This window comes from Conger conger, chromosome 1 (genome assembly GCF_963514075.1).
Source record: "Conger conger chromosome 1, fConCon1.1, whole genome shotgun sequence".
In the NCBI taxonomy this organism is placed as follows: Eukaryota; Metazoa; Chordata; class Actinopteri; order Anguilliformes; family Congridae; genus Conger; species Conger conger.
The window spans coordinates 80,185,146-80,209,467 of NC_083760.1; the positions used below are offsets into that span (position 1 = coordinate 80,185,146).

At 41.7% G+C, this 24,322-nt stretch overlaps 1 protein-coding gene across 1 annotated transcript; it reads left to right on the forward strand.

The window, feature by feature from the left end:
• The first annotated feature begins 654 nt into the window (after positions 1-654).
• Positions 655-23,654, forward strand: ceacam1 (CEA cell adhesion molecule 1). Its single transcript, XM_061252173.1, has 15 exons — positions 655-659; positions 2,505-2,854; positions 13,489-13,767; positions 14,184-14,447; positions 14,795-15,070; positions 15,159-15,407; positions 15,849-16,148; positions 16,705-16,956; positions 17,585-17,860; positions 17,949-18,200; positions 18,945-19,220; positions 20,546-20,797; positions 20,934-21,209; positions 22,610-22,858; positions 23,230-23,654. Exons 1-15 carry the CDS (start codon positions 655-657, stop codon positions 23,316-23,318), a joined length of 3,645 nt encoding a protein of 1,214 aa, XP_061108157.1. The 3' UTR covers positions 23,319-23,654.
• The last annotated feature ends 668 nt before the right edge of the window (positions 23,655-24,322 follow it).

Sequence of the window (24,322 nt, forward strand, 5' to 3'; positions counted from 1 at the left end):
ATCCACTATCTTTCCATAATCAACATAAACTGCCAAATATTTCAACATGTTTTCTTGCTGACATTACTCACACATAGTGTAAAAAAAAATGTTTTTTTATATGAAGCCTTCCTGGACTGAAATCACCTTCTTATCCTTCCAGCATTCAAGGAATAGAGTGGAGAGGAAAATATGCAGATATTATTATCATGATTGACCTTTGACCTTGGCCTGCATTCATATAGCTGTATATACATTTATATACAGTTGTCTTTAAAATAGCATGTTATAGCAGTATATGTGACTTTACTAGACAAAGGTACAGAAAAGTGATCTGAATCCCAGAACAAATAATTTAAAAAAATCACGGGTTCCTTGTCCACACATTATGTGGTTTGATCAAATATTTACTGATAAGAAATGTTTCTTGAAATGAGTCATGAGGGCTTGGTTTTGGTAGTAAGGATTATAAGAGTGGTTGTGAGGACATTTTTAGCTGAGCAACAATGGAGAAAACAAGACCTGGCAAATGGCTCTTCATTCTTCTGACTTTGTTACAAGGTAATTTTTTTCATTAGAAAATAATATGTGGTCAATACTCACAAGTTTATAATACTGCAATAATACAAGACAATACAGTGCAGTGATTCCAAATGTTTGGCCCACTGATGGGCTATGAGGTTGGTTATGAGATAAATCTGAAGGGTAAACGTTTTGTGCATAATAATAAACACAAACAGCCAGATATGATGCAACTCTGGCCCAGATCTGTGCCAATTCCAGCGCAGATCCAGCATGGAGTCGCTCCTATCTGGGTTGATGCACATTTAAAAAACAAAAGAAAATGATCAGTGTTTAATCTCCTCCGACAGTTTACACCACAGGTGAACAGCGGTGAAAAAAAATGTTTTCCTCATATTAAAATTACATTTTATATTTTGAATGTGGACACAAATGCAAAAATGTTTGTATTATGACTTCTGTTAATATATGCATATTAGCTCATTAATCATTTAACAAGTGGATATTTGCACATTCCATAAAGTGGTCAGAGTTCAATAGCTGGTCATTTACGAAGGTTTTTTTAAAGAATGTTTTGGTTATTTTTTGGTGGACAAAATGATCTTTTCATCTGGGGTCCCTCCCCCATAGGAACTATATGCATGCTCTCTATTAAAGTAAAGCGTTTTCTATCAAAGTTGTTTTACACTGCTGTGGGGTGTGGGCTCACTACACTACTTTTATTATATTAGGAAGATGGAATGGCATGTCTGTCTTAAGTCGCAGGAGTAGCACGTAGAAATTTAGGCAGAAAGAAAAGAAATGGTTTCCTAAGTACGCAATATAACGGAGTGTGTTGCTGAAGCTACGGGCCCCCTAGTGGTATGAGCGCTGGTGGTCATGGCGTTTCAGGCTCAAATATCCACAATTCATAAAAATCCATTTGAGAAAAATGCTACATATTAGCTTAAGTTCATTAGAAGCCCCTTGTTGAATTTGATATGCACATTTTTTCCAGGGGTGGGAAACATGTTGGAGATTTTCTGGGACCCATAATTTTGCCACTGCTTGATGGGAATTTAGAGAAATAAACAGAACTTAAAACTGAAATTACTTGCCGCTTTAAATTTTTTTGTAAAATGTTTAAGTACATTCTGTGTGTACCATGAATAATTCATAATCATATTAATAAATCTCCCATTTTGTTTTGATACCATTTTCTTGATAGTACTCGTGTGCCCTATAAATTAAGTAAAAAAAATAAAATAAAATAAAAAACAATGCAAAATGAAAAGCCAACTTGGGCTGAATGGCCTGTTGCTATCAATGCTTATGCAAACACTGCAATCTTCCTAGTCTCTGGTGAGTGATACCACAGTTATAAGGCTCTGCAAACAGAGAAACTGACAGAAAATGCTACCGTTACCATGTCTTTGACCATGCAATCTTGATCCATCCATCCATCCATTATCTTAACCCGCTTATCCTGAATAGGGTCACAGGGGGGCTGGAGCCTATCCCAGCATACATTGGGTGAAAGGCAGGAATACACCCTGGACAGGTCGCCAGTCCATCGCAGGGCACACACACCATTCACTCACACCTATGGGCAATTCTCTCCAATCAGCCTAACCTGCATGTCTTTGGACTGTGGGAGGAAACCCACGCAAACACGGGGAGAACATGCAAACTCCGCACAGAGAGGCCTCGGCTGACGCAGCATTGTGGGTGGGACAATGAGGGACAATGAGTCTTAAATAGGGTAGAGCCCGCCTCCCAATAACAGATAATTAGTTAGTAATTAGACTGCACCTGGATACCAATTAACCAAGGCAGCACTTGCGAGAGCCCGAAAAACGGTACTGCCTGGAAAATGCTGGTTCTCAATAAATTTCAGCAGTTGTGATTAATTTCACTCGGTTAGCAGAAGAATCCACACACCTTAGTTCCAAGGCCTTTATTAGAGCGGCAGCTTTACAGAAAGGAAACTACAAATAAGCTGCTGCAGTCCACCAGAACTGAAGTTGGGAATGGTGGGAGCTTAATGACAGTGCTGGTGTTTCTCGTTCTCCAGGTCTCTATGGTGTGGTAAGCACGGATATCAGGCCCTCCATAAACCCCGCCCCCGTGGGAGAGAATGTGACCTTCCACATCTCCCCCCTGATGCAATTAAAGTCTGGGGTGTGGAGTTTTGGATCGAAAACGTTGGTGGTGTGGATTGGACTTGAAGAACAGGCCGCTGACAGCAGAGCCTCTGTAAACACCACCACTGGGGTTCTCACCCTGAGATCTGTGACCGTTGGTGACTCGGGTCTCTACAAGTTACAATCCCTTGACCCTCAATTTCTGGCCGAGGCAAGCCTGACTGTTCTTGGTGAGTCTCCGCTCTGCAAACAGACAAATGGTTACGCAGCTGTGGTGTGTACACAGTAGAGCTGAACACAGAGGGATTGGGGTTAGTTGGTTATGTGGCTGTGTTGTATACACGGAGCAGATCTCACAGGGATTGGGGTTAGTTGGTTATGTGACTGTGTTGTATACACGGAGCAGATCTCACAGGGATTGGGGTTAGTTGGTTATGTGACTGTGTTGTATACGCGGAGCAGATCTCACAGGGATTGGGGTTAGTTGGTTATGTGACTGTGTTGTATACACGGAGCAGATCTCACAGGGATTGGGGGTCGTTGGTTATGTGGCTGTGTTGTATACACCGAGCAGATCTCACAGGGATTGGGGTTAGTTGGTTATGTGGCTGTGCTGTGTACACAGTAGAGCTGATCTCATCCAGCCTGTTTAATTCACAGTAAGACTGCAAGAAACCACAACTTTCATCAACAGAAATATTCATGCCTGTGTCTGCCTGAGTGGTCAGTTTTGTGGAAAATGTCCTGCAAATGGTATTTTTGGTGGCAGATATCCAACTAACCTGAAACAAATAATCAACAACGGCCAACATTTGGGTTGGCTTTTGGTTGAGAGATAACGGATGGTATTTAAAAATGCATACCTCAGTCGAATACATACTTGAAATACAAAAAGTGCAAATCCCACCTTCTGGTCCTCTTGGTTGGCTCAATTGTGTCAGGCAAGATCAATCGAGTGCAGAAAAGTGTTTGAACCCAGAGCAAATGCATATTTATCCCAGGTCTGTAAAAATGCAATGTTTTCAGTGCGAATGCAACATGTACATTGGCAGGGCCCTAACTAGGGAATCAAGTCTACAACACTGATGTAAGCTCCTGAATGTTAACTGGGTAAGATGCTTAAATCCAGTCACAGTCTGCTCTTTCCTGGTATATCACATGGTTTGGCACAAAGAACGCCAGTGTAAATGCACACTTCATGTCTGTGTTCTGCTTGGTTCCCTCACAGAGCCAGTCTCCAACGTGACCGTCAGCGTCTCCATATCGGACCCTGTGGAGTTCAACGACACAGTCACTCTGACGTGCTCTGCCTCTGGCTCCTCCCTCTATTTCCAGTGGCGTAATGTGAGCTCTGACATCACAGGCAGTGAAAACGTCGAGCTGAAGGATGATAATCGCACTCTCGTCATACCCAACATTTTGAGATTTGACCGTGGGCCATTTTACTGTGCTGTGTTCAATGGCATCAGCAATGCCAGCAGCACACCACAATACCTGAAGATCAGTTGTGAGTATTCACACAACTAGTTACTATTTTGGGAATGAGTGTACTATTGCTGTGTATGTGTCCGTGTTTTATAATGTCAACGTAATGTATCCGCTAAACGGTCACGATCGATTCTTCTCTGATGTTCTACAGATGGTCCCGACGGCATGCAATTTATGATCAACGGGTCACAAAAGGATCCCATTCCGGCCGGGTCGAACCTCACACTGTCCTGCTCGGCCCAGTCCAGCCCTCCTGCACAGTTTCAGTGGGCCCTTAATGGGAAGCTTCTGAACAGAACGAGTCCAGAACTGGAGTTGAAGAACGTTCAGGAGAATCACACCGGCAATTATACCTGCTGGGCCCATAACCGCATAACCCGGCGCTACAGCAGTTTGACAGAAGCGATCACCATAAGTATGTTCATAATAACATTAAAAATCAGACACGGAAACGCGTTATGTAGATAATCCATGGAATATTCCACATGGAAGGCTGGCTTCCTTAATCAACCCTTTATTTAACACCGGTCTGGTCTTAAGAGTCAAAAATGACCCACCACTATGTTTAACAGCAACTTGAAATTTGATGACAAAGTTTGTGATGAGTGGCAGGTTGTTTCTTCATGGAAAATAGATTTGGGGTTCAATTCAATTCAATTAAGATGCTCTATTTTAGGGGTTTAGTGAAGGCGGGTAATTTTTTAGCCTTAGGACAAGGGGTATTACAGAACGTTAAGGCTACACAAGGGTTAATCAGTTGGTTTTTTTGAAGGTTTTTAGTCAGTGTTCCAGAACAGCATTTGAATGTCCAGTTCAGGCATTTCTACAGTAACCACATGTTGGTGATCTCACACCTTGAAGAGTGAAATGGCAGAGCAGTCCAGGTGTGACTTAATCTGGCTTCCCTGTTTCCCCAGAATCTCACTCGCAGTTGCTGCAGCCAACAATCTTGGCTGTGACCTTCCTCAGCTTCCTCCTTTCTGTGGTCCTCCAGTAACCTCCTAATCAGGGGCTCCGCTGGACCAGCGCTGGTGAGTACAACTGCCAGCCGGGAGCCATCCGGCAGGACTGCCAACTGTAGAGAGTTTCCGTGCCACAACGATTATCCAGCAGTCCTTTCGAACTGAAAGGCTGGAGAAAAAGGACCATATGGAGAATCACAGCCTGCAAATTGCTGCTGTGTTACAATCAGACATATTTAAGTCCCAGTGTGTGCTGATAAACTTGAGCAAATTTCGTGTAATCAGTAAATCAGTTTTGATGATGTCTAAGCTGTATAAAGTGTACTGCCATTTTGTTTTCTTTGAGAGGTGAAACATACTCATCCTGTTTCACTGGTGTCAGTGTATATTTAGTTTTCGAAATGAAACAACTGACCTCAAGCACTCTAACATGTGACATGTCTAACATTATGAAAGTGTGTGGCTCAGTCCACACAGGCAGGCTGGGCTCCACAGGCACATATTTACAGCTCATGGCATTACATGTAACTATGGCGACCAGTCCATGGAGGCAGGACACAGCAAGGCAGGCCCTCATCCTGGCAGGGTTCCTTGGGCTACCCCTGCACCAGGTCCTCCAAATATTACAGCCAGCACCCACAATGCTGATCATTGACTGATGCCCCTCTCCTGTGATTGGTGCTAGCACTTTCGTGTAGTCCATTGTGGCTGGTAGGATCAATAGCCTTGATTGATTACACTAGAGGAATGAAAGCGCTTAATCAGCAGTGCTACTTATATTACAGTCACAGAGGTATAATGACGATTGGTCACATTTCGCCCATCTCCCTGTGAAGCCTGCCTGAACCCTTTTCTGTTGCCTTGACTTCAACATGACTCCATAGTAGTTAAACAGAGGCTAAACAAACCTCACACTCCTATGGATATGTAACAGTTTTTCTTCCCTCTTACAGGTAAGGAGCCAGCCACAGACTTACTCATGTTACATCTTGGCGAGACATACAATTCTGGAACATTCCAGAAGAGTGAACGAGACAGGCACTGCCATCGTTTGCAGAAGAACCTCACTTCTCCTCAGTTCCAGCTTAATTACCAAATGACCAATTAAAGAGTACACCCAACCTCACATATTGGAGGCCATAAATTAATTTGTGAATACAAACTGTATTGTATTGATTGCGCAAGTTGCGGAATGAGTGTCGGATGAACATATTTCAGAGTTAACATTTTAATTTCGGAAGTGAGAAATACTTACACTGTTGTATTGTGTTTGCTTCAGTCTTTATGTAGTAAAATATTATTTTCCACCTTTGAAACTCATTATCTTTATTGATGTACGGACATACAAGGTTTTTGCAACGTTAGTCCTTGTGTTCTGTTTACTTATGGGAAATACACAGTATGATCTTTATCTCAATTACAAACAATATAAACAATATACAATATATGGTTAATGGTTGCCATTTGCTCCTGCACTTAAAAATGTTAAAATGAAACTTTCATGAAATAGAATACTGATATTTATTCAAACCGAACACAAGGGCTAAATTTGTTTTGTGAAGTACCAGAAACGCTCTGCATACGGCATTTGATACAGTATTGAAGTTTAGCAGTTCATACATCGAATAATATACATCTAAAAAACATGAGAAATATTTATGAATTTGACATACGCCTGGGATATAGTACTGGATATTCTCCCTTATATTTCCAAATAAATTGAGTAAAAACAATTTTATACCCATTTGAATGTTTTTTTAAATTTAAATCAATAAATCCCATACTGCTGTTCACCGCAATTCGTAGAAGAAAACAAGCCTTAAAATATATCATTATAGTACCAAATAATTATTAGCCTATTATTATTATTATTATTATTATTATTATTAATTATTTATTTATTTATTATTTTATTACTTATATATATATATAAATTTTACATGCAAAAATATGTTTTGGCAAAGATGTTTATTATCTTTTGTAAAAGTTTCTGTAATGCAGCCGGCGTCGCACCTTTAGTACAGTAATTGGTGCTGCTTCTGCTGCTGCAGTAGGCTGTGTCGGTACTGGAAACAATGTAAGATTGTTGAGCAAGTTTTACAGTACGTACCTACAGTACGGCTATATTTGCCGCATGTAAGTTTTGTTTGTAAAAATTGGTATAAGCGTTTAACTTCTGTTTATATTTGTGTGTGTGTGTGTGTGTGTGTGTGTGTGTGTGTGTATAAAGTTAAACATCAGTCATATGTTTCATTACATTAATGGCATTCGGCAGACGCTCTTATCCAGAGGGACGTACAACAAAGTGCATACCCATAACCAGGGATAAGTGCACTGAAAGACCCTGGAGGGACGTACAATTTCAACTGCTACCAGTACAACAAAGAATTTAATGTTGTACTTATTCAAAATGGAATAAAGGAAGTACATTTATCTGTAAATGTAAGCAAATATACGCCTGTACGTGTATTTTGAGTTTGGACTTCGGACTGTCACATGCGTGATAATGAGTGAAACCGACCGACGGGATGAGGCCAGGTGTTCTTATTTGATGTTTGCATTGGGCCGTCTGTTTGAGCCCTGTATGGGAGTGCCATCATTGATTCTCAGGTTGTTGCATGCCTGGAGCGCAGTTTCGTTTCTCCATCACAGGCTCTCTGGTTTCACCCAGCCCATCAGCCTCCTAAATGGCAGTCTCTGTGCCTCTTTCAACCTTCAGCAATGAAGATATTCTATTAGGAGTTACATGCTCATACTGAACGTGCGGCTAAATCATTTTCATCCCACCCTTTTGATAAACAAGATCACGAGACACGATGTACTGGAAAAGTGTGTGTGTGCATGCATGTGCTTCTGTGTGTGTTTGGGAAATGTCACGATTATTACAAATTGCAAAATAAAATGAAAATGCTTTGGGCATGAATATAAGCACACAAGTGGCCTCATTTAGGAAATTGTCTTACAATCATACCCACGTCAAAGCAGATTAAAAATAACTGCTTAGTCATGCTTGTTTGCATAAGCAACTGTTTAAGATACAATTTGAATGTGCTTCATGTCTGACGGCCTTGTACTTTGGTATTTTATTGATAATCCATTTTAGACAAGAATAGGACAAGGAATGTTGAAATGCAGCCATATTGATAGGAAAATTGGCTGTAACTATATTGGTAGCATTCAGAAGCGGATACTTGTAAAGCATATTCACATGAAGTTTAGTTGAGATATACTGAGATACAGGTATATATATATATTGTATATAGTTTTTAAGATGCAAATAAGTCACTTTAAACCAATGTAGGCAAAATGTTTTGGTCACATTTCAGTCAGGTACTCTGATCAAGTGTAAGCACAACTTGGGAAATGATCTCAAGATTACATTTAAGTTTCAATCGTCAAACATTGTTATAATAAATTATGTCCTTGGGAACAATAGAACAGCAATGTAAAAGAAGTTAATAATGTCCGCTAATCTCAGATCCAAATAGTACTACAGCAAGATCCATTCCCATTTTCATACAACATGGCAACAACTCCAGATTATATTTTCAAATCCTATGGCATTTTAAAGTAAATAATATGGCATTTTAAAACAAATCCTGAATTTCCTTCAAACAGCTAAATCTTCCAGGAAAAACTTCAGATAAAGAACACTCCTATGCCACACCCATCCACCTGTACATTTATTGTGAAATCAGGATGTCATTGCACAATTGATATGGGCATTCAGTGTACACAGCATATTCATTTAGATTTCGCATTTCCTGTTTTGAAATCCCTTCTGTTATCCAAATATTGGACACTCTCTGTATACATTGCTGTGACATAGCTGCCTTAAACATTACCTGTTCCACATTTGAACACACACACATTCATGCAGGCACGCACACACATACACATGCATGTATGTACAACACACACACATACATACACTCACCGAGCAACTTTATTAGGAACATTTTTACTTTATTACACCTAGTTATTCATGCGGTTATCTAATCAGCCAATTGTGTGGCAGCAGTGCAATGCATACAATCATGTAGATATGGGTCAGGAGCTTCAGGTAATGTTCACATCAACCATCATAATGTGGAAATAATGTGATCTAAGTGACTTTGTCCATGGAATGATTGTTGGTTGCAGACAGGGTGATTTGAGTATCTCAGAAACTGCTGATCTCCTGGGGTTTTCACACACACACGTCTTTATGGTTTACAAAGAATGGTGCAAAAAAAAAAAAAAAAAATCCAGTGAGCAGCAGTTCTGCTGACAGAAATGTCTTGTTAATGAGAGACGTCAGAGGAGAATGGCCAGACTGGTCAAATCTGACAGGAAGGTGACAGTAACGCAAATAACCGCACATTACAACAGTGGTATGCAGGAGAGCATTTCCGAACACACTTATTAACACTATAGGTTATATGGTGTGAAACACTATTGGCTACATGTTACATTACATTACATTACGTGGCATTTAGCAGACGCTCTTATCCAGAGCGACGTACAACAAAGTGCAAATCAATCACAAGAACAAGTGCAAAAGTAGACCTGGGAGGACAGTACAGTTCCGAGTCCTAGTGTAAACATACAGAAATTCAAAACCCTTGAAGAGTACAATCAACATTCAAACTAGCATACCACTGTTGGCAGCTAGAATACAACAACAGCCAAAAAAAACAACAATACCTATACAAGTAACGATATCTATACATAAGTGCCATTACGGTCTAAGGCTAATCACAGTGATTGTGAGTTGGGGAGGGAAAGGTGTAGCCTGAAGAGATGGGTCTTCAGTCTGCGCTTGAAGGAGGTCAGAGACTCTGCCGTTCTGACATTCACCGGGAGGTCATTCCACCACCGTGGGACCAGGACAGACAGCAGTCGTGAGTGCAGGTGTGGCGAGGGGGAGGCGCCAGACGGCACGAAGTGGCAGAACGGAGGGGTCTTGTTGGTGTATAGGTCTTGATAAGGGATTGAATATACACAGGGGCTGATCCTTTAACTGCCTGGTATGCGAGCACCAAAGTTTTAAATTTGATGCGAGCCATAACAGGCAGCCAGTAGAGGTTGCTGAGCAGGGGGGTGACATGTGAATGTCTGGGAACATTGAATACCAGACGGGCTGCAGCATTCTGGATGAGTTGTAGGGGTCTGATGGCAAATGCTGGAAGGCCAGCCAGCAGGGAATTGCAATAGTCCAGGCGGGACAGGACCATTGCTTGAACAAGGAGCTGAGTGGAGTAGGTGGTGAGAAAGTCTGGATAAAGTCCAATATCTAGACAAGGCCATGATAGATGTTAAGCCTCAGGGCCACCCTCTTAAATGTCTTTCAAAGATGCATCAACATCCACCAATGTAAAAATAAAAAAATAAAACGTTTTTTAATATCAGGACACATATTTTAATTATAGTACCCTTCAGAGTCCCGTCAAATACATGTATGGAACCAGCATGGCCAAGTGGACTACAGACCCATTCTGCAACCCAACTCACTTCCACAACCCATTTGGGTCCCGACCCACCTTCTCTGAATATTCAGTGTGCTTTTATAGTTGCCTTTTTCAATACTGCCCATTTTTTTGCATAGAGGTCATTTCTTGGGGGTTGGGTGTAAGATTAGGAAATACTCTCTGTGAAAACAGAGATATAGCATTCACAATAACCACTATGTGCAGATCACTTCAAAAGCATTTCAAGTGTGGCAGGTCATGGGCTGTTCATTATAGGTAGAACATACCTGCTCTGCCCCTGCACACCTTTGATTCACAAGAAGCAAACACACAGCCCAAATGAGGCATTAGCAATGTTTAACAGTTCATAGGCTAAGGGTTATACACATATTGTAGCACTAGCAAAGGAAGGCCCCAGGTATGTTATATGTTTTCTGGATAATTGATAATTTTGAACACAAATAGCTTTCCGTATCACCAGTTGCAACTCTGATTGTGGCACCTGGAAAGTGTGTAAGCCTGTAAACTTACAGATGCTCAGACTTGCTCAGTCTCTGAGGTTATATGGAGACGCCTAACCTGCATAGAAACCATAATGCAAGAGCCTGGTCACTGGAAGAAAAACAATCTGTCAACATTGATCAATAGAAAATCCATGAGCAAACAAATGAAGGTTAACCTCACCACTGCACTCACTGGCAGGGTTGGGATTGGGGGAGCAAAAAATGTCTCGACAATCCTGTAAAATACTGTGGAAATCAGGATTGCAGCAATATGAACACACCTATGTGTGCCTAAAAAACAAAGGGGATAAATAGGACAGAATGAATCAGAGGGCGTGGTGTGATGATGGAGGGGGCAAGCCCTTTACCATCACCTGAATGCTGAAATATTACACGACTTGAGCAAATATTTGCTGGTACAAAATGGCTGATGACTGTTTTGTTCAATTTCACTCTTTACTGGAAGGTGACAGGAAGATTGTCTCATATATAAAATCTCTCCAGGCTATTTCTGGGTTTAGCATCAAGGATGGAGTATACCGTAGGGGGTGTTCTGGTCTTACTGTTGCTGAGTTTCCCTAAAGGTAACCAGGCATTTATATTCTCTATACTGTACTATGGAGGAAGTATGTTCATTTGTTTGAAAAACACAAACTGGGTTTTTATGATGCAGACACAGAATCTCAATTATTATGTTTATGTTTGTCTGACAAAGCTGAAAATATTTTGCTCATATGCTCTTACCATAATTTTCTGTAAAGGCATAATTTTATGCCAGTGGTGACATAAAGTGATCAAATTTAAACAAAGTTTTAAGTCCCATAACTGGTATTTCATAAAAAAAAATAATAATAATTTATTCAGGATTTGGAATGAATTTGTGTGATGTATATAACATAACATAAATTTATCTAATTTAACTTATTTAACTTATCCCAAACTGATAGAAAGTGTGCAGGCTACATGCGTACGTGGACACTGCCAATGCACCTTTATGCCTCCCCTATCTCAGGTCTGTCTGCTATCGAAGTGAAGATCTCCAGAAACCCTGTTGCTGTAGGAGAAACCGTGACCCTGGAACCTACTCCTCAAACGGTTATAAACACTGGGATCTGGTCACAAACCGAGGCTATACTCGTTGCGGTTAATGGAGTTATTGATGTGACTGAGCGGTATCGTGGCAGAATTGTGTTTGATGAGAAAACCTGGGCACTGTCTCTAGAAAATGTCACTCTGGCAGATGCTGGAAGTTATAGCTTGCAAGGAATAAGCCCATCATTTTCTGCCAAAGCAACTTTGGATGTTCTAGGTAAGTAACATTGAAGACTCGGAATTGCTTGGAAGAAATAACAGCTTTTTTGGCCACTGTGAAACGTTAATATTAATGTTTCAAATATTTTAAACCTGAAGACTGATTATTTATTCACATTGGTCTTGACAGTCACTCAGCATCTGTTCAGCTCATAAAACTTAATTAATTTTTCTCAATTCCCTTTTGATTCCAGTTCCTAACGTTAAATGAGATAAAAACCAAACAGCAAAATAGGCAACAAATGTGAGTGTACTTTAATGTCCAAAGCAAATATTAAACTGCTTGAATTGAGAGTCATTTTAAAAGAATGGGTCTGATTCGTTCCAACAAAGTATACCCATAATGAATATAATTTGTATTATTCAGGCTTGTAATTGTTAAGCATAACTGAAAGGGTAGCACCTCCTTTTTCACTTTTACTCACTCTAACTCACTTTAGCCTTTTTTTTTGCATTTCATCCTTTTGTAAACAGCACTGTGCTGCATTGTATTGAATGAAATGTGCTGTGTAAATAAAGTTTGATTGATTGACTTAATTTAAAGGGCAGTACTTGTGGCCTCAGTGGAGAAGCACTTTCTCAGGAATTAAGCTAACAGATCAGCTATGTCATCACAGTGTAGTTCAAAATGTCAAAATGGGGGTGATAATGTCAGATAATGATTTAAGCCCCGGACACACCAAACCGACGGTCGGCGTTGGAGCCCCCGGAGCCGTCGATGAGAGAGCTCTCACCGACGTCCGATGGCTCCGACGCCGATTCAACATGTTGAATCGGCGTCGGAGCCCTCCAAAACACGCCGAAGGAGTGTCGGCGTGCGGGACACACCGGAAAGACTCGGCCGACAGGGCGCCACCGACGTCCGACGTCCGCCGTCCAACGTCCGACGTCCGACGGCCGACCGTCGGTTTGGTGTGTCCGGGGCTTTAGGATCTGAACTAATAATTAGAATATTGCAGAGTATTGAGTATAGCTTGCTGCCCAGCTTTGTCCCGATATGTAATATAAATTACGGCAAGGTTGTAGGAATATGCAGTATGAAGTGTACATGTGATTGGCTGAACAGCCAGTTTTAATCGATACATTTATTTTCACCCCAACCCCCCCCCCCCCCCCCCCACACACACAAACACACAAATCCAACCTCCAGAGCCAGTCTCCAGTGTGGCAGTGAGGGCCAATGCAACTGACTTAGTGGAGTTCAATGACACTGTCAGTCTTACATGCTCCGCCTCTGGAACCTCCCTCTCCCGGAGGTGGGTCGATGGCAGTTCTGACATCACGGCCAGTGGGCGTGTTCATCTGAGTGATGACAACATGACTCTCACCATATCCGGAGTACTGAGGACTGACGGTGGACCTATATTCTGCACTGTGTCCAATGCCATCAGCAATGGCACCAGTCCGCCAGTCTTCCTCAACATCAGCTGTGAGTGTCCCATCCAAGTTTACCGAACCACAGACGTGTGGGTATGAACTTTATTTAACCACTGAAACAAAGTGACCTCTTTTACAAGCGAGACTTGATCCGAGATGGCAACAAATACAAATTGATTTTTACTAAATAGCAATTTCCTTTAAAGAGAAAAATAATGGCACTGTCTCTTATTAATCATTTTACTGGCACATCAGTGGGAAATGCTGAAAGCTTCTGCAAAACATTGTATATTATTTTCAGCTTAAAAGCAAACACTGGCATGGTTTAATAACATATACAGTATGTTCTGTCCAGTCTTCATCTGACTGCTCAAGTCTGACATGTCCTGCTTTTTATTTCTGAGTGTGTTTTTTTTTTTTTGCTGTTTAATTAAACGACAATTTGGATGCTTCCCTTTTCTATTCCAGATGGCCCTGATGAGTTGGAAATATCTGAGAGCCCGTCGAAGACAGTCCACAGGGCGGGGTCAGATATTGTCCTGTCCTGCCGTGCCCAGTCAAAGCCTGCAGCCGCCTATCTGTGGGCCTTTGAGGGAACACTGCTGGAACCCAGAGGGCCAGAGCTCAGGCTGAGCGATGCCCAACAGAATCAGAGTGGGAACTACACTTGCTGGGCCCACAACAGCGTCACCCTCAGGTTCTCCAGCACCTCCACACAGATAAAGATTTTAGGTAAGAAAAGGCTCTCTTGAGAAATTGAGAAGGCTTCTACAGATTTGACACTGACATGAATTTTGGATTTTCCAAGTCAAGTATCAGAATTTTGGTATTCTTTTTAAGCAGAGTTGAAAAGTGTTTTAAAGTAATTTCAGGTGATTCACCTATAGTGTTGTGCACCAGAAAAATACAACAGAGATTTCAACTTTTCTTACTGCTGCTACCACTGCTGCTACTTTTCTTACTTTCTTGGGTGCTACCACTGCTGCTGTTGAGGGGTTTGGTTGATTGATTTATTGATTGATTCATTGCCTGTTTCCATAATTCCAGAAATATACTTTAAAACATTCCTGTTTTCACAGACCCAATAACAGATGTCAACATAAGCATCACTGCATTGCCACCAATACAGAATGAGCTTTTCACCCTGAGGTGTGAGGTGACTGGTCCTGTCGACTCCATTCAGTGGCTGAGGGATGGTCGGCCCCTATCAGCAGATAACAGAACAGTGTTCTCTGCAGACAACAGCTCGCTAACTTTCACCCCAGTCCTGCGCTCTGATGATGGAAGCTATCAATGTGAGGCTTATAATGCAGTGAGCAATGGAACCAGCCCTGGACACCAACTGCTGGTCAACTGTGAGTATTCGGAGAACACTGTCTGTGAGCTGCGAGTCCGTACCGGGGCAATGAAGTGCTCAAGTGTCTCATCCGCTTTCTGTTCTAGATGGACCAGAGCAGCCAGTCATCACTGGACCAGACTTTGCAGAAACAGGAACAAACGTGACCTTCACCTGCAGTGCCTCGTCTCAGCCACCCTCTCAGTACACATGGCTATTTAAGGGCACGGCCGTAGGAGGCTCTGTGTATATGAAAGGCCCACTGACGTTAGCCGATCAGGGAGCGTATACCTGTGAGGCCTACAACCCCGTAACTGGGAGGAACAGCACTGCTGTGACAGAGCTCACTGTCATTGGTAAGTGGATGAGGGCAGCATGGTTTGTTTCCACAAGCCCTAATTCTGAAGACTCTCAAAAAGAAACTGCATATTTTATTTTACTTTTTGATCTTTTTTATTTTAATTTTTTTAATTTTTTACAGATTGCAATTACATTTTGCAGAAATTCTTCTAACAAAGAATTTACTGACTTCTCAGCTATATGTAGTTTTTTTTTGGCCAAGTTTGACAGTAATTTATTTCCTCATCTTGCAATCTATTTTATATTAAAATAATAACAAAAGATCTCATCTCCCAGGCAAGGAACCCTTGACAAATCAAAAAGGACCCTAGACTTTTAATTTGCCTTGATTTGTCTGTATGATTAAGAAACTATTGTCAATTTAAATATCTGTCACAATACATGAAAAATTCAAACTAATCAAACTTATCCTTCAATAATCCTTCTCTTCTTCATAGCTCCAATAACCAGTGTTCTGGTAAAATCCAGTGGAGGACTGCCCATAGATGATAAGAAATTCACTCTTGTGTGTGAAATCAATGGACAAGCAAACTCCATTCAGTGGCTGAGGGATGGTCGGCCCCTATCAGCAGATAACAGAACAGTGTTCTCTGCAGACAACAGCTCGCTAACTTTCACCCCAGTCCTGCGCTCTGATGATGGAATCTATCAATGTGAGGCTTATAATGCAGTGACTAATGGAACCAGCCCTGGATACCAACTGCTGGTCAACTGTGAGTATTCGGAGAGCACTGTCTGTGAGCTGTGAGTCTGTACTGGGGCAATGGATTGCTGAAATGTCAGTTTAAACATGAAAATGATTGTGGTGAACACATTATTTTCACATTTTAGGCATATGCAGAAACCTTATCCAGAGAAACTTTCCAGTGATTTTTTTCTGCTGTGAAACACAGTCTAGGGTTCCAGTAGAATACCCTGTTACACTTGCTTGAAAATGTAAACTTTCATAGTGAACTGGGATGTACCTAGGCTATATCCAGGTGAAACCTGAGCAATACGGATGATAACTTTACCCATTTTGGCAAAACATCTGTCAACCTAGATTTTAACCCCTCTAGACGTCTAGATTCAGGCTTTTGCTCATTGGGTTAGGATAAGTAAGCACACAAACATGCACGCTAACCTATATTTTCCAAGAAACAATATTCCGACAGCGCCATTTTGATTTTGACAGGCAATTAACCAGAGATGTATGTTACCATGTATATCATATTCCAGCACCATCTGCTGGTGGGGGCCTGTTCAGGCACAAAATGGCCACTGTATGTATCACCTCTGCTTTTTATGTTACAGATGGACCAGAGCAGCCAGTTATCACTGGACCTGACTCAGTAATAACAGGATCACAGGTGACATTCACCTGCAGTGCCTCGTCTCAGCCACCCCCACAGTACAGCTGGTACTTCAATGGCACACAGGTCGCTAATGGCTCTGTGTATGTGACCGCCCCGCTGACTTTAGCCAGTCTGAGAGCGTATACCTGTGAGGCCTTCAACCCCGTAACTGGGAGGAACAGCACTGCTGTGACAGAGCTCACTGTCATTGGTAAGTGGATGAGGGCAGCATGGTTTGTTTCCACAAGCCCTTATCCGGAAGACTCTCAGTGATAACTGTATACCCAGTTTGACCTTTAACTTTTAATTATTTTTTCCAGGTTATATTACACTTTGTGTCATAATCTGTGTAATCTTTTCAATTGCATGATTTTCCCAGCTCTGATGTGGTTTTCAAGTTAATAAAGTATCTTTTGAGTTACTCATAGTGGCATACACTGGGGTGTGTTCCACACAGCAGGATTACTGAATTAACTGGATAACTGCACCAAACCGGGAACAGCTGTGATTTGGGCACGGTCCGGGTTTTACTCAGTGCAATTCTCTGACCGACTCATTAATCCTGCTTTGTGGAACTGGCCCATGGTCAATCCTGTTTTTAAGCTCTTTGATAGAATTTTGAATTTAAATTAATGGACTTTTTTTTTCTTTTTTCTTTTGTCATTTGGTTGGCCCTTTAGGCCAAATTACAAAAAGGGGTGACCAAAGTTCCACCAGGAAAGATGAGATAAAATTATTATCAAAACTAACCAGCATGGTGGAATTAGTTTGTAAAAATCTGTTTAAGTTGAAAAAAAAAAAATGAACTTATCCTTCAATAATCCTTCCCTTCTTCACAGCTCCAATAACCAGTGTTCTGGTGAATGCCAGTGGGGGATTGCCTATAGATGATAAGAAATTCACTCTTGTGTGTGAAATCAATGGACAAGCAAACTCCATTCAGTGGCTGAGGGATGGTCGGCCCCTATCAGCAGATAACAGAACAGTGTTCTCTGCAGACAACAGCTCGCTAACTTTCACCCCAGTCCTGCGCTCTGATGATGGAAGCTATCAATGTGAGGCTTATAATGCAGTGAGCAATGGAACCAGCCCTGGACACCAACTGCTGGTCAACTGTGAGTATTCGGAGAACACTGTCTGTGAGCTGTGAGTCCGTACCGGGGCAATGGAGTGCTGAAGTGTCTCATCCGCTTTCTGTTCTAGATGGACCAGAGCAGCCAGTCATCACTGGACCAGACACAGCAAAAACAGGATCAAGTGTGACCTTTGCCTGCAGCGCCAAGTCTCAGCCACCCAGTCAGTACAGCTGGTACTTCAATGACAGACAGGTCGCACAGGGCCCTGTGTATGTGACCGCCCCACTCACTTCAGCCAATCAGGGAGCGTATACCTGTGAGGCCTTCAACCCCGTAACTGGGAGGAACAGCACTGCTGTGACAGAGCTCACTGTCATTGGTAAGTGGATGAGGGCAGCATGGTTTGTTTCCACAAGCCTGAATCCGGCAGACTCTCAATGATAACTGTATATCCAATTTGACCTTTAATCTTTAATTCTTTTTTCCAGTTTATATTACATTTAGCAAAAATAATTGTTTCAAAAGAATTTGTCATACTTTCGATTGCACAATGTCTTATTGGCCAGGATTGAAAGAAGTCTATCTATTATCTTTCTTTGGAGTCTATTTTATATTAAAATAATTACACAAAACTCTAATTTTCCAGACAGGGAACCCTTGCCAATTCAAAAATGTATCAGGGCTCTCCACTTGCCACAATTTTTCTACATATAATTAAGAAAGTATCCTCAATTTAAATATCTGTAACAGTACATTGAAAATTATATACAGTTGCTGGAATTATTCAACTTGACAGTGCCTCTCTCTTAGCTGACATTTTCCCCATACATTTATTTGAACTGTTGTTGTTTCACAGCCAGTTAGACTTTGGAAAAATGCTTGCTTGTACAGTTATATTCTGCATTCACAGCTGCCCGAGGTTTTGAAGACTCATCTCCATGCATACAGCTGTACCAGAACCAGTTCTGACATGTTTCCCAGCTCTCATGTAGCTTTAAAGTAAATAAAGTCGAGGATATATTTTGTTACTAATCGGGGCTTACAGTGGTCAGTCCTGTTTGAGCTCTTTAATGTGGAAAAATAAGAAATTATAATTCATTAACAATCCCTCTCTTGTTCACAGCACCAATTACCAGTGTTCTGGTAAATTCTAGTGGAGGACTGCCCATAGATGATAAGAAATTCACTCTCGTGTGTGAAGTCAATGGACAAGCAAACTCCATTCAGTGGCTGAGGGATGGTCGGCCCCTATCAGCAGATAACAGAACAGTGTTCTCTGCAGACAACCGCTTGGTTACTTTCACTCCAGTCCTGCGCTCTGATGAGGGAATCTATCAATGTGAGGCTTATAATGCAGTGAGCAATGGAACCAGCCCTGGACACCAACTTCTGGTCAACTGTGAGTATTCGGAGAGCACTGTCTGTGAGCTGTGAGTCTGTATTGGTTCAAATGAGTGCTGAAGTGTCCAGTGGCAGTTTAAACATGAAAACTATGGTGGGGTAGACATTATTTTTACATTTTAAGCATATGCTCTTGTCCAGAAAGACTTATGATATATAAGTGCACATACACACACGCCCACGCACACACACACACACACACACACACACACACAGAGTAATGAACAGCAACACTGGCACAAGGGACACTGCCTAAACAAGAAAATTATAACCATGTCAAACGTACAAAGTTTCAAGCCATCGTGATTTTCTATGTGGTCCCAGATGATTAATCAGAGATGTGTGTTATCATGCATATCACCCTACAGCACCATCTACTGTTGTGGCCGAGTCTCACAGATTGACCCTGGAGTAAAATGGCCACTGAATCAGAATAAACTTTATACATTATCATTGCACTTACTACGAGTACTAGGACAACAAAATGAGAGTAGCGTCTGACCAGGTAGTGCAAATAGTAGGAGAAAAGTGCAAAGTGAAAGTATACAACTACGACAAAATACTCGGATCGAAATACCAGCAAGACCACCAAACCCCGGTGAAGACTCATAACTCATAACGAGGCTCTATTATTCCTAACGAGTTATTTCAATAAATGCACGTTACCTGGCAGTGTCCTGATTAACGTCTACAATCAGGACAAATTACTTATGTGTCACTGTCGTCTGGTGTGACGTAAAATAGCAAGTTAGCTAGCATACGTTAATGCAGTGGGGATACATTATTATTGGTAATGTTAGCTAATGTTATTACAGTTGCTTAGATAGTGGAGTGGGGATACATTATTGCTCGCTAACGTTCGCAATAGCGTTGCTTAGCAACCAATAAACTTCCGTTCAGCGGAAGAATATATTTACCATGAAACATAGTCATATTAAAATACATTCACTTAAAGTTTGTTTTGTCTTAGTTTTGTGAAATTTCGAAAGATAAATGTGGTAAATGTTGTATAAAACCGTTATGGAACTCGAACTCCGCTTCGAGTCGTGCTTTACCACCGTCGTGCTATTCCAGCTGTGCCAATTATTCACGATATAGCATGAGTTCTCGTTATATAACGCTTGGACAATGCATAGAATGACAGGAGTGGAAAGGTGAACTGGACTGACAGTTGCTAATGCACAGACATATAGTGCAAATAACAGATTAAATGTGCAAAGGCAGATATTGCAAATGACAGATTGTGCACAGTGAATATGTACAATATGGGAAATAGTGTTGAGATAGATAGAGCGGAAGTGACATGTCCTGCCTATGTTACAGACGGACCAGAGCGGCCAGTCATCACAGGACTGAACTTAGCACCAGCAGGAGCAAAGGTGACCTTCACCTGCAGTGCCTCGTCTCAGCCACCCCCACAGTACAGCTGGTACTTCAATGGGACACAGGTCGCTAATGGCTCTGTGTATGTGACCGCCCCGCTGACTTTAGCCAGTCTGAGAGCGTATACCTGTGAGGCCTTCAACCCCGTAACTGGGAGGAACAGCACTGCTGTGACAGAGCTCACTGTCATTGGTAAGTGGATGAGGGCAGCATGGTTTGTTTCCACAAGCCCTAATCTGGAATACTCTCAATGATAACCACATATCCAATTTGTCATTTCATATATATTTTTTAATAGTTAAATGAGTAAACCTTCTCTTCTTCACAGCTCCAATAACCAGTGTTCTGGTGAATGCCAGTGGGGGATTGCCCGTAGATGATAAGACATTCACTCTTGTGTGTGAGGTCAATGGACAAGCAAACTCCATTCAATGGCTGAGGGAAGGTCAGCCCCTAACAGCAGATAACAGAACAGTGTTCTCTGCAGACAACAGCTCGCTAACTTTCACCCCAGTCCTGCGCTCTGATGAGGGAATCTATCAATGTGAGGCTTATAATGCAGTGAGCATTGGAACCAGCTTTGGATACATACTGCTAGTCAACTGTGAGTATTCGGAGCAGTGACATGCACTGAGGCCAGTGGCAGGGTAGGCACTTGTTCATATGGAAGTCAGGTTTATTCAGGACCCAAAACTTAATTTTAAGAAAAGGAAATAATAGGAAAATCCTTCTATAAGAGTATCAGTGAACAACTCTTCAGTGAACAGCTTTTCTTCCTTCTTTCTTTGGTTTTGTTTAACGGCGGTTGGATAACTTAGAAGTGCATTATTGCCACATACTGAATGTACATAATCATTTATGTGGAATTTATTTCCATTTTAAGAAAAGGAAAACATTACATTACATTACATTATTGGCATTTGGCAGACGCTCTTATCCAGAGCTACGTACAACAAAGTGCATACCCATAACCAGGGCTAAGTGCGCTCACACTCACAGCCCTCACAACCCTCCCTTCATCCCTTGCATCTGACTCACTTCCTCTAAAATCCCCTGGACGTCATCCCACTTCACATCAGTTAGTTACACTCAAAAGTTCTTCAGCTGCATGTACCATCTCGATGTCCGATTTCGTGACATTCTCACTAGCACAATTAACAACAATCGCGATAAAAGCTAAAAACCTGCTTCTATCCATATTTATGCTTTTTCCGTGTCCTTGTTCCAGGCTGTGTCCTGTTCATTCCTCACTATTCCCCTTTCAGCCCTCACTTTCTTTGTTACTTCTGCATATGACATTTTCCCCTGTGCCCTTGTCCGTTCCACCTCGCTCTCCATCTTCTTTCTCTCACACTCCTTTGTGCCCACTTGGTGATTTTCCCCACAGTGAAAACACACTGCCTGTTCTTTAGTCAGAGAGCATTCTTCCTCTGTGCACCCATCTTCCCTACACCATCTACACCTCGCCCACATAGGGGCGGAGTGTTGCGTAGTGGTTAAGGTGAATGACTGGGACACGCAAGGTCAGTGGTTCTAATCCTGGTGTAGCCACAATAAGATCCACACAACCGTTGGGCCCTTGAGCAAGGCCCTTAAACCTGCATTGCTCCAGGGGAGGATTGTCTCCTGCTTAGTCTAATCAACTGTAGCTCTGCATTTTGATGTTGACTGTGTCATATATATTAATCAAAGTGCATGCACGAAAGAGTTCTGAGGCTTTCGGATTGAGTGGGGAAAAAAAGCAGAGACATATTCATATTTCAAGCAGCATTAATGGATATTCTCGAATCGAAAATCTTTAAACCATTGCAAATATGCACAGAAAGAACCTTGAAAGCACGAAAAATACATACAAGTTTATAAAATGTCTTTATTTCAGAAAAGCTCAATTCAGCACTGCCTACCTTGCCTGCACGTCAGTGATACTGAGAACACCGTCTCTGAGCTGTGTGTCTGTACCGGGGCAATGGAGTGCTGAAGTGTCACACCCGCTTTCTGTTCTAGATGGACCAGAGCAGCTAGGCATCAGTGGACCAGACTCAGCAAAAACAGGATCACAGGTGACCTTCATCTGCAATGCCATGTCACGGCCACCCAGTCAGTACAGCTGGTACTTCAATGGGACACAGGTCGCTAATGGCTCTGTGTATGTGACCGCCCCGCTGACTTTAGCCAATCAGGGAATGTATACCTGTGAGGCCTTCAACGCCATAACTGGGAAGAAGAGCTCAGCTGAGACTGACCTGAAAGTTGGTGAGTCAGGCCCTTTAACCTTCTACTCATTAATATTTTCAGTTTTGTTCAGTCGGGATCGAGTTCAAACAAATGTGTTGGGACTTTATTCAAACATTGGAGTCCTGGGACTAAAATGTCTGTTTTGTCACTTGAAACTTGAAATGGCAGCATTAGTGTGTGAGTACAGCTGTGTGCCAATGTTGTGGTGTAGCTGTATTGCGATTGTGGGACAGAGGCATGTCCGTTTCTTTTTGGACATCCTATAGCTATATTGTTTTGTGTTCTCATCCATTCCAGTGAACACAGGAAAGAGTGCTCTTTTGTCAATGTTCCCTGAAGGATAATCCCATTGAGCATATTTTCATTTATTTTTTTCTATTCCTTCCCAGAATCCTCTGCTATGCTGTCCAAAGGAAGCCTGCTCCTCGCAGTCCTGGGTGTCTCTCTCCTGCAGCTGACCAACTGGCTGTCGTGCTGAGGCCTTCAGAGATGCCTGCTGCTTAACATGGACTCCTGTCTCCAGCTGTAAATTTGCATCATACATGGGACACACAAAGAGTGAATTAGGGAACTAGTAACTATACTATAATTCTACTAATATAATTCTGGAGCTAAGTGCAAAGTATGTGGAAGCTGATCATGAACTAAGAACCTGAGTAAACCCCCCTACCATCAGGCAGAACTACTGCAGGCCAGGGGTAGTCTTCCCCCCAAATTGGAAGTCCTATGCCCCAGTGAAGTGATTTCATAGATTATAAACGATTTTAAGGCAATATCTGTTCCCAAAATATGTATTTCTGCTGTATATTTTATGATTGGCTGTGCTGCTAACTTGAAACATTTATGAAACTTTGTTCATAAAAACAGTGCATAATCTTCAGTACATAATTTTATTTTTATTTTTTTATCTACGTTGTTTCTATGGCCTCTCGTTCTGCTTTCATTGTTATTTATGCCAATGCCAATTTCATTTAAAACCTCAACTGGATTTCATTTTGTACTCTTTCTGATCCAGACAACAAGACAAGAAATATGTTGAATTAAATGGAAGACATAAGGTTCCATAAAGTTATATCATGGATTACTGTCATGTGCTAACATTTTATTACCCTCTCAATTTGCTGGTATGGTCTTGAGTTTCTAGATACTGAGAAACTGTAGAAAAAGATAAATAGCTAACTACACTACTGTAATACCAGTAATTAATGAAATGTACCTGGCCACCAGATGCAGCCAGTCTAATGCTTCTTTTGGGAAAGATAAAAAAGAAAATTCAAATTAAAACTTAATCATCTACAGAATATGCTATTGAGCTAGCTCTCGCTAGCTCTCTCTCTCTCTCTCTCTCTCTCAGATGATTAACAAATGGTTGGCGCTGTACAATTGATGCTTCTCATTCACCCATTCATACACACTCTCACACACCGATGGTGATTGGCTGCCATGCAAGGTGCCAACCAACTCATCAGGAGCATTTTGGGG